Here is an 11,473-nt window from a genome sequence, read left to right as displayed (position 1 = left end):
AAAGCGAAAATGTCAAGCGGCAACAGGAATATCAAGCAAAGATGGATGCAACCGACTGCAATATACACTATTCATGGACTGAAAACAGCTGAAAAGCAATGGACTATGTGATTATGCGTTGAGTGACTGTCAAACCGTAAGCAAAAAGCATTGACTCTTAAACTGTGCTTATAAGAGATATAGATATATCTATTTAGATATGAGCTATTCTGTAGTTGGCCTGTAAAATTGACTGACTCTGCCTCTCAAACTGTGGGATAAACAATTTTATCCTATTTAACTACCTCTACAGATGGGCGTGCCCAAGGAAACTGCAGACTTGAACAGGCGCATATGTACATGAATATGTATTCCAAATATTAAGTGAAGCTCCCTGACTTTAAACAAAATTTAATTGGACGAACCAATATACTCTCTAGCACTTTATGAAGAGTGCACGAAAACCTAATGGCAGGAAGCATGTTCAAAATTTTGCAACACTGCATGGGCTGTTAGACAATAACACTGAGCAGGGGTAGCTGAACTTGGGTTGAGATGAGATGTGAGTACAGTGTTGGGGAGTGTATTAAAAGTGTTTTGACAATGCGACGCAGATAAGTGGACAGATTCAAGGGCGGTTGCATTTGAGGCTTATTTACGGGGATTTATTGATAAATGTATTAAATACATAAAAGATAGAAATGCAAAAGGCGGGGTTATTAAAGATAAAAAGCAAGCAGGCTTTAAAAAATTGGATTAAAACTATGTTAGATGAAATATCAGATGCCAGTCTTTCATATATATCATGGTCGATAATTGGAATTATTGTTAAATAAAATTTTAAAGAAATTTTTATAATATAAGGCACTTGAAGAAACGCACTCTATCTACTTGAAAACAATTTTAATATTTAAATATATATCTTCAAATTCGCCACAAAATTCGGTCGATGAGATTAAAAAGTGCTTGAATATTATTGAAAAAATCGCAATATTTTTCTTTTAGAAAGAAAACTCTGGATTCCATTAATATACATTTTCTATTGACTCGCCCATCTATAAAACCTAATATTAAGCTGTCGATCTCTTAAAGCAGGCCATTCATTTTTATCAGAGTAGGTATTTTGTAAGCCAAGAAAATTTTGTAAAAATTATATTTTAAAGAAAATAATTATAGTGTTGATAATTTGAAGGAATTGTATTCAACTGACAAACTATATTGCAAAAAAAAAGAGTACAATATGAAGTTTGGCAAGACCTTTGAGAGCCATTTGACAACCGAGTGGCGTCAGCAGTATATGAACTATGCGGTAACTGATTCCATACCTCCATCATATATATCTATCCGAATAATTTTTTATCTATAGGAGTTAAATGCGATGATACGCAAAGCCGTGGTCAATGCGCCAGATGTTAGTGTTTCAAGGGATTCTAGATATATACGTGAGCGTGACAAAACCTCTAATCCAGAAGTTTTAGCATATTATCAAAATTTCGAGCGCAATTTCTTTGCCACTTGCCATCAGGAACTGAGTCGAGTTGAGGACTTCTTTGCCCACAAGCTGGCCGAGGCGCGTCGCAAGCTGGAGGAGATCAGAAAGCAGCTAATCTCAATGCAGAATAATCAACGGGGGCCCGGCACCCGCCAGCTGGGCCTGGCCTGCAGCGAATTCTATTTGAGTCTGATAATGCTGCAAAATTTCCAGAGTTTGAACTATACGGCCTTTCGCAAGATATGCAAGAAGTATGATAAATATATCAAGTCCAACAGGGGTGCAATGTGGTTCCACGAATATGTCAGCGAGGCGCCATTTACCAATGAGAATGAGCTGCGCCAAATGATTTCCGAGGTGGAGCAGCTGTACACGACCTATCTGACGAACGGAGATCGCGCCAGGGCTATGGCCAAGCTGAGAGTTCCCCCATTGCGTCAGTTCTCGTCCCCAGCTCGGGTTTTTATAGCGGGTATGCTGCTGGGCTTGTTTATTGTAAGCGCTATTATAGTGATCATCTCATGTGAGTGAAAAGGAAATTCTCGGAAGTTTGGTTCACGGTTCGAGTGAATCTAGCTCGAACTGTGGTTCATTCCATTTTGTTTCAATTTTAATATAAGTCAATCTTATAAAAATTATAATTGTATCCCCAAAAAGAATACTCACTGGTTAGATCTCGGTTCTCCACAATTTCGGGAAATCTGAGTCTTAGTTCGAACTTAACTTAAAATTAAAGTCTGCCTTCAAATATAATGACTGCAAACAAATAAAAAACAACCTTCGTGCTGGTTCAAACCCGATTTCCACATAAGTGAAAAGAAGTATTGGTTCGATTCTCGGCCCTTCTCTAATGACAACATGGCCGAAAGCCGGAAACTAAATTCTCGCTGGTTCTAACCCTGCTGGCCATCTCAATAATGCTAGCATTTTGTTCCTTTTTATTTTCAACTGGATATTTTATTAAAGAAACTAGAAATAAAACCGGAATACCGAGTTCTAACCGCTTGAGTTTGAAATAAGCTTTGCAATCTTAGTAGTAACAACCCGTATATTGTTCCACTCTAGTTATTTTTCTGAACAATCAAGCGGAGTTGGTTACGGCGTTTTCCCAAATGTACCGCGGTCAGTTTTTCTGGGTGCTCAGCAGCTTCTATTTGGCCATCAATGTGTATGTCTGGCAAAATGTGGGCATCAATCACGTCCTGATCTTTGATGTGGATCTGCGCAATCAGATTTCTCCCGCTTCCTTTCTGGAGGTAGCCAGCGGTCTGGGCTATCTTTGTACTATTTCCATGCTTCTATTTTTGCATCATAATGAATTCGACGTGGTTGTGCCCTATCATTTCCCGTTAATCTCTCTGGTAGTGCCGTTTTTGTTACTCATCAATCCCATACGAATATTCAATTATCCAGCTCGAATGTGGCTAATTCGCTGCATTGGACGAGTCGTCAGTGCACCATTTTTTCACGTAACCTTTGCGGAATTTTGGCTGGCCGATCAGCTGAATTCGCTGGTCCTGTGCTTTGTGGATAATTACCAATTGAGTCGTTTCTATGTGCGCTACTATGCGAACAGCGCCAATGCATTCGATTTCGAACATGACTTCATGGTTCCAATAATACGCTGCCTGCCACCCTGGTTCCGTTTGGCCCAGTGCCTGAGACGCTATAAGGATAGCACCCGTAAACACATTACGTATCTCCTGAATGCCGCCAAGTATGCAACGAATATTATTGTGGTGATCTGCTCAACCGTTGTAATGGAAACTAATGGTAAGAATTTATTTGCGTTTATCACCCTACTCAATAAAATTGTTTTTGCTTTTTTCTTTCGTCTTCAAATAACCTGCAGCTCACTATGGTAGTGTGTTTGAGAATCCCTGGATATGGGTCTATTTGGCTGCATCTCTTGTGTCAACCGTATACTCCACGACTTGGGATTTGATTAAGGACTTTGGTTTGTTTAGGGTCTGGAGAGGTGAAAATCGATTTTTGCGCGAGCATCTCATCTATCGCAAGGTATAAGAATTGACTACAGAATTGAGAATTGAAGTGCTTACGTATACTAACCATATTGCAATTATATTTTCTAGTGGTTCTATTACTTTGCCATAGTTGTGAATGTAACAATACGTTTCGCTTGGGTCCTGGAGCTATACTTGATTGCCTACAATATTTTAAAGCCCTACAATTGCAAGACTATTGTCAGTTTGTGTGAGTTGACGCGTCGATTCATCTGGAATTTTCTACGCCTGGAAAATGAGCATTTGTTCAATTGCGGCAATTTTCGTGCAACCCGTGACATTTTCCTAAAGCCCTTGGGTACTGAAAGGAGTCAACCTTCGGAGAAAACTGACAACAGAAGTCGTGGCGTGCAGGTCAATTTGCCGAAGAAGACCCACTAGAAAGAAGTATAATTAAATTGAGCTATAGAATCAAAATTGGTTTTTCAAAAACTAATATCAATTACCATTGTATTTTATTATACTTTGAAATAAATAGGGCAGCTTAATTAGGGCTGCCTTTAATTCAGAAAGTATTATTAGAATTTATAAAGTGTATAATAGCTGAGTTAATTTGCTTTCATTGAATTCGAATATTCAATCGTTTCAGTTCAAACCAAGCGTCGTTCGAATAAACCATATGTACAAGAAAATGAAGCTCGTACCGCTCAGTCGAGCCATTTGTTCGAGCGACATTTGTTCGAGCGACATTTGTTCGAGCGAGTGATATAACCGTTATCGGCGCCAAGGCGAATCAAATGAACGGTTAGTTCGAACATGGCCGATTAGTCTGGTATTGATCGAGCTCAATCAGCTCGAGCTTATCAATCCATATATATTTTCTTGATCAGTATATGTCTGTCTACCTGCCAGTTTAGTGAATCGTATTAGTGAATCGTATTGAATATATGCCTGCCAAGGAGCTTAAACTTAGACATCCTTCCTTTTTTAAATGATGCATGCATAATTTAAGGAGAAGCTTTGTACATTTGACATTACAGTCAATTATGTACACACTTTGAATGGGCTTGTAAACAAAATGAAATTCGGCAAAACATTTGAGAGTCATTTAACAAGTGAATGGCGCCAGCAATACATCAACTATGTGGTTAGTATGAACAACATGAATGCTGTAGATTATACTCGACAGATAGCTTAAAATGTCAACTGCAGGAACTAAAGGCAATGATACGTACTGCAGTTGAGAATGCGCCCGATTCGAGAAACAAAAGCGTATACGAAATCTATTGTCTGGACTTTAAGGATGAGTTCTTCACAAGACTAACGGCCGAGCTGAAGCGAGTGAACGAGTTCTTTGAGTATAAAATGGCCGAGGCGCGACGCAAACATGCCACATTTAAGGTCAAACTACTCTACATGACCGCTCACGCCGGCGAGAAGCCTGCGGGCGTTATACCGGGTCTCCCACCACTGGCCGATCAGCCTCGGAATGTGCGCAAACTGGAACGCGCCTATAGCGAGTTCTACTTTAGTCTGGTGCTGCTCAACAATTTCCAGCAACTGAACTACACGGGCTTTTACAGGCTGAGCGAAAAATGTGACAAGTATTTCAAGCCCCCGACTGGTGTACGGTGGATTCGGACGTATCTGGACACCGCCTCCCTTAGCCTGGACGGAGATGAGCTACGTGGCATGATCATTGATGTAGAGAATATATACACACAATATATAGCTCAAGGTGATCGGGCCAAGGCAATGCAAAAGCTGAGAGTGCCGCCCTTGGGTCAATCCACATCACCGGGTTATGTCTTCTCGGCGGGCGTATTGTTGGGCCTTTTTCTAGTCTCAGCTGTAGTGTGCGTTATATCTGGTAATTACAAATCACAAAGATGTATCTATGATAAACTGACTGATTGATTGACTGAGATTAGCACATGAATGACAAAGGAGCTGATTTAACGATTCACTGACAGACTGATTGACTGACTGATAGCAAGTGTCACTTAATCCGTTCATATGACTGAATTGATAAACTTATAGCTGACTGATCCACTGACAGACTAGCTGACTGATTGAAAGGATTGTCTAATAAACCAACTGACTGAAAAAGCTACCTGAATGATTTTCTGATTGACCTACTTATATACTGTCCAATTTTTAGCTATCTAATTGAATGACAGATTGCTTGACAGACTGAAGTGACTGATTAGCTTATTCCATGAATAACTGAGTTTCTGATTGATTGATTGACTTTTAAATTGAATGACTGACTCGGATGACCGTTTGACTGTCTGAGTAGCTGATATATTAACTTGTTTCGGGACAGATCGACAGATAGGATCATATAAGCTTTTTGATTTACTTGCTGCATGATGATTGACTGATTGTTTGATCTTCTGATTGATTATGATTATAATCTGTTTGATTGTCTAACTGATTGACTGATAGGAAGCATATTTTATGGCTGTCTATTGAGAAAATTGCTTGATTAACAGAAAGATTAGCTGATATCTTTATTGACTGATTGATTGCTTGACATACTTTTACAGCCTTCACCATGGTCAACAATCCGGAAGAGTTCTCAACCTTCACACGCTTATACCGGGGTCCATTTTCATTGATGCTCTATAGTTTCTGCTTGGTCGGCAATGTCTATGTTTGGCAGAGCGTGGGAATCAATCATGTGCTCATCTTTGAGCTGAATCCACGCAATCAAACGGTCCCTGTAAAGCTTCTCAGCACAGCCAGTTTCTATAGTTATATCTGCACCCTGTCCATGCTGATGTTTATACATTACAAGGAATTTGGTGTCAAGGATTCCTTGTATTTTCCATTAATTGGACTGTTGCTGCCGCTGGTATTACTTGTCAATCCCATACCCATTCTGAATTATCCGGCTAGAATATGGATTTTGAATTGCTTTGGACGCATTCTGGCTGCTCCTTTTCGTTATGTGACCTTTGCGGACTTTTGGCTCGCCGATCAGATGAACTCCATGGTGCAGTGCATGGTGGACTTTTATCAGCTGATTCGTTTCTATATTCGCTACACCTTCAATACCGGGAATACCTTTGATTTTGAGCCGGACTTTGTGGTACCTGTGCTGCGTTGCCTGCCCGCCTGGTTCCGCCTCGCCCAATGCCTGAAACGCTATTGGGACAGTCAAGCCAAGCCAATTTCATATTTGGTGAATGCTTTTACCTACGGCTCCACGCTGATTGTTGTCATCATCTCGACCGTACAAATGGAGACAAGTCGTGAGTAACTCAAGGAACCTCTGTATTCGATGCACTTATCTTAATTCTAACTTCTCCAACAGATAAGTATGCTCAGTTATTTGAAAATCCTTGGACTTGGGGCTATATAATTAGCGCGTTCGTATCAACTATTTACTGTACTTCCTGGGATATATTACAGGACTACGGCTTGTTTAGGGTCTGGAAAGGCAGAAATATGTTTTTGCGCGAACGACTTGTCTACCCCAAGGTGAGCACATAGAACTGCTATACTCCGAAATTCCACAAGTTCTCTTCTTTTATCTAGAGTTTTTACTACTTTGCCATTATTGCGGATATCTCGATACGTTTCTTTTGGCTTCTGGAGCTATATTTAGTATCCAATAATTTGGTATTGCCCTATAATTGCAAGACATTGTCCAGCATTTGTGAGATAGCACGACGATTCATCTGGAATTTTCTGCGATTGGAGAATGAGCATTTGTACAATTGCGGCAATTATCGGGCGACACGTGATATATTTGTTTCGGCCTTAAGTTCCCGTGATGAATTGCTCGTCAACTCTCTGGTGGATGAATCGAGACGTAATTCGCTAGCATCGCGTCGGGAATTACATCTGGATAATCATACTCACTAGAGTATGAAATTTCTGTGTAGGTGGTTTTAGTCTATTCGAACTTGAGCTCAATTACTGCTCAATCTCTTAGCACTTTTATTCCAAGCCAATTTGCCCGCTCCACAAGCGCAACAATTGAGAGTCAATGAAGCGTTTACCGTACCCAAACTCAAACCAGAGCAGCCGGAGGAGTCTGAGCTCTAACAATCGAATAATCTGTTTTCTTCGAAGCCCTCGTATATAAATTGAATAAAATTAATTTCACATTTACGAAATTAAAACCACAAATGGAATTATAAATTCAACACACAGGACATGGCAGAAGTTTGCGACCAGCCGAAGTCGAAAACAAGCGTGCTCTGATTGAGGCTGCTCGACTAAAAGATACTCTGTGTAACACTTGATATTTATGGTCTTTCAAGAAACGAAAACGAGAATTCCCATCACAAATTTGAAGTCTAAAGCCTGATGAAGGACATTGATGTCTTATTTTATTATTTCTATGTTATATGCAATTCCACAACTTCATTAAAACTCTTTTCGTGCGTTTTAAACAAATATAGGGTATTGAAAAAAATAAACACAAGCCCGCAGGACAACAAAAGTTAAGCCAGACAACAAGCGGGCAGCAGCAAGGACACAGCTTTTTGGCAAAAGGACCTGACAACTTGTCAATGTGCTGTGTGGTTGCTCTCGGGGTTTATCGAGAGGCCCTGGTAGTCAGGACAACGACTGCAACGGGCAACTCTCTGAAGTGCTACCCTCCGCTTGTGTGCCTGCCTGCCATCCTGTCGCTTGGCTCGGTTCGGTTTGTGTCCTGTGCCTGGTCACGCATAAATGCATGCGAATTAGAGAGTGAACACACACGTACACGTGGGCGTCCTCCCCTTCCCCTTTTAGTAGGGGGGGGGGGGGGGGGGGCTTCTTCGGCTTAGCTCTTTAGACGCAATGCATAGGAATTTGCGCCCTCAGCTGCCGCATGTCAATTATGTGACCCACCACGCCATCAGCTTGGGGGTTACTTTGCAGCCATTAACCCACCCTAACCCTACACACGCCCCCACGTGGCTCCGTTACAAATACGTTATAAATACATTTGGGAGCACATATTGTTGCAATGTCTGGCGCTCGCAATTTGCAGTTATAAATGGCTCGTTTCCGGCTCCAGCTTTGGGCTTGGAAATGTCATCAGCTGCTGCTGTTAAAGTCTTGAGCAGGAACTTGCCCAGGACTTGCCAGGACTTGCCCCCTGACAATTTTTTAATTATATGCATAGAGCGCAACATGTTGCCAGCCAGTGGCAAGTGGCAAGTGGCACGCAGGCCAAATCAGTGCCAGCTACCGAAAACTTGCGAATTGCTGCAGGAAGTGGCGCACGCGGCAAACTTAACAAAATGTTTGCACCAGCTGCTCGCCTCGTTGCTTGTCGCTAAAAATGCTCTTGAATTTTGCATGTGCCCTCCTCAAAGCCCCCTTCTGCCAGCAACGCCACACTTCCCACTCCTCACTTTTTAGCTCGCTTATTTCGCTAATGGTTCGCTTTTCATATATATATTTTTGGGGGTTGCTTTTCCACAGCTGGTGCCTGAACAAGGCTGGACAGCGCTCGGTCTCAGTGTCTAGGTCGCCAGACCGCAGACATTATAAACAACGCACAATTTCTAAAAATTATAATGGAACGTACTAAAGAATATTGAATACCCTTACTTTAATTTAACTTAATTTTTGTTTGGATGTTCAATTAAAGCATGCACATCATATATGAGCTTATAAACAGATAAATGTTGTTATATTATTTTTCTTATCCAACCAAATTGTTATAGAATAAAATGATTATTAAATTATTATTTTAAGCTCACGTTTTATTTTTTTGGATTGTAAGGGAAATCCCTTGGAAATTTGTGCAACATTATTTTAAATACCATAAACAACAGCTAATACAAAAACTTTTCATTTTTATATGGATAAAAAGGGTATAATGTTTTTGTGCAAGAGTATGTAACAGACAGAAGGAAGCATCTCCGACGCCCTAAAATATATACATATATTCTTGATCAGTATGAATAGATCTCGAGCTCACAAATTAATGAATTAAAATTTTGAACTTAGCTCCCTTTAGTGCCCGCGCAGTACGAGTTTCTTTGCGATAATCAATAATTTGCCCCGTTTACGAGGAATCGATAAATATCGATATAAAATTCCTGTTTTTAAGAAAACCTAGTTGCGATTTTGACTCAGGTACACCAAACTAATTATTTTATAATCATAAATTAAACGAGTGCGAAATTTTTTTCTTAATGTGTTGTACGCTTCGCGATAAAATTCAAGTAGCCACGGCTAGGGTATACACAGACAGAGTGAAAGTTTTATGGTGTTGCAACTTTAAATGAACTTGCCGCATTGTTGTCGTCGGCCTGTCGTCCTGTCGTCCTGTCGTCCTGCCGTCCTGTCGCCCTGTTGCCTACCACAAACTAGGCGCAAGGACGACCATAAAAATCCATTGTAATTTATTTGTCTGCTAGTCAACGCGCCCCTCAACCAAAAATGAGGGAAAGAAGCAAAAAAAAAAACTGCAAACATTTCCGTTACGCATTTAAATTTCATAGTCAGTGAAAGTCATCAACACATGGCTGTAGGCAGGGGGAGGCCGGGTGTTGTTTGGGTTCGCCCCAACCGAAAGTTAAACGGCAACCGGTCTATGCCCTCTGGGCCCCCCTCCCCTCGCTTTATGGTAGCGCAACACAAAAGCTTCCGTTTCCTGTCTGCTCTGCTGGGATTTCCCCGAGGGTTGCAAACAGAAGCAAGAACCCACCGAGACGCAAACGACACAAACGCTTTTCTGGCTTTTTTCTCGACCAAATAAAGTTTTCTAATTTTCCATCTTCATGTTTTGAATTTTTCAGCTGCTTTTCAAGAGCTCAACACACATTTCTCCCTGCACGCCCCACACCGCAGATTTTCCACTCGTAGTATGCCAATTTTGTTTGCTTAGTGTCTCAGCTTTGGTGGAGCAGAAGTTGGGGTTTCCTTTTTTTACGACTATTTGGGTACAGATGCTCCAGGAAGGAGATGGGGTCTACGACGCTGAGCGAATCGCCTGTAATTTCCGGCAAACAAACCAATAAATCATATTAAACTTGCTTGGAATTTTGTAGAAGAAGCAGAAAAACTGCGTACCGGAAGTCTTATGACGGTGTAAGCCAAATGCAAAGGAAATCTGAGACATTTCCATTTGATATGAGCTCTGTTTGAGGTTAAGCAGAGGGTGCGGGTTTGAATTTGACTAGGGAGGCTGGAAAAAAACGATTGGCATTTCAAGAATGGCGTGGTGAAAAATGCGATGCTGTGTATTTAGGATTTACGGTATTTAATATGAAAGATCAGCTGGAGTATACAATTTTTTTCGTGTTTCAAAACCTTTTCTTGGGATTGTTAAACTGAGAGTCATTCAATACACACCATTTATGTAAAATCTAACATATGTTAAGGTTACTGTTAAGCTCTAACTGGCTTATGTTAAGCGCAATAAACTGCTGACTCGCAATGTAAAATATTAAAATCAGATACAAATTCCACATAAAAGTTAGTGTAGTTCAATAAGCAACAATTTAATATTTCTGTAGATCAGATGAAAAATATCCAAGCATTCGATAATGTCTAAAAAAATTAATGTTGAAGCTTCAACGAATGAAAATTTTGCGAATTATGTTTTGTTCTTTCAACGGTACCAACGCTTCTCATAGAAGAAAAGATTTAATAATAGAAAGAACATTTAGTTCAATAGCTGGCTACTTTAGCTTTTATATCAAGCGCTCACTGTGTCATATTACAGAATTAGGTATATCAAGTGCTAAAACTTAACAGCACAGTTAAATATGTTAACAGGTGGAGTAAAATAGTACAGCATAGAGCTGTTAGCCTAGACACAACCCAGCAGGCAGTTGTTGACCGCATAACATTGGTAACATTGGCGTTTAATGTTTTAGTTTAGACACAAACCGTAGCACAGTGGCAAGACAAATAAAAGCTGACTGCTCTGTCACGCAATGCAGGCGCTTGTCAATTTGTCGGTTACATTTTGCATTTTTTGAATAGTAAAGATATATAAAATATAAATTAAATAAATAATAAGTGCACTCACCGATTCACCATCTCATTGCCGTTCTCTAGCGATTGAGCCAACTGC

General features: G+C 40.4%; 2 protein-coding genes across 3 annotated transcripts; both read left to right on the top strand.

The window, feature by feature from the left end:
* Positions 1-1,096: 1,096 nt before the first annotated feature.
* Positions 1,097-3,972, top strand: LOC115758853 (xenotropic and polytropic retrovirus receptor 1 homolog). Its single transcript, XM_030699641.1, has 5 exons — positions 1,097-1,288; positions 1,346-1,994; positions 2,537-3,244; positions 3,324-3,490; positions 3,565-3,972. The coding sequence occupies exons 1-5, from the start codon at positions 1,220-1,222 to the stop codon at positions 3,874-3,876; spliced, it is 1,905 nt and encodes a 634-aa protein (XP_030555501.1). The 5' UTR covers positions 1,097-1,219; the 3' UTR covers positions 3,877-3,972.
* A 512-nt stretch (positions 3,973-4,484) lies between these two features.
* LOC115758852 (xenotropic and polytropic retrovirus receptor 1 homolog) lies at positions 4,485-7,819 on the top strand. 2 transcript variants are annotated; one of them, XM_030699640.1, is made up of 6 exons: positions 4,485-4,582; positions 4,648-5,305; positions 5,985-6,692; positions 6,755-6,921; positions 6,979-7,324; positions 7,379-7,819. In XM_030699640.1, exons 1-5 carry the CDS (start codon positions 4,514-4,516, stop codon positions 7,306-7,308), a joined length of 1,932 nt encoding a protein of 643 aa, XP_030555500.1. In that variant the 5' UTR covers positions 4,485-4,513; the 3' UTR covers positions 7,309-7,324; positions 7,379-7,819. The 2 variants fall into 2 exon arrangements, with proteins under 2 accessions (XP_030555500.1, XP_030555499.1); XM_030699639.1 differs by having other exon boundaries at positions 6,979-7,819.
* Positions 7,820-11,473: the final 3,654 nt, after the last annotated feature.

Source organism: Drosophila novamexicana, unplaced genomic scaffold (genome assembly GCF_003285875.2).
Source record: "Drosophila novamexicana strain 15010-1031.04,08,12 unplaced genomic scaffold, DnovRS2.1 tig00000193-arrow-pilon, whole genome shotgun sequence".
NCBI lineage: Eukaryota > Metazoa > Arthropoda > Insecta > Diptera > Drosophilidae > Drosophila > Drosophila novamexicana.
The sequence above is the reverse complement of the archived record's forward strand: the minus strand, read 5'-3'. Positions and strand labels throughout refer to the sequence as shown.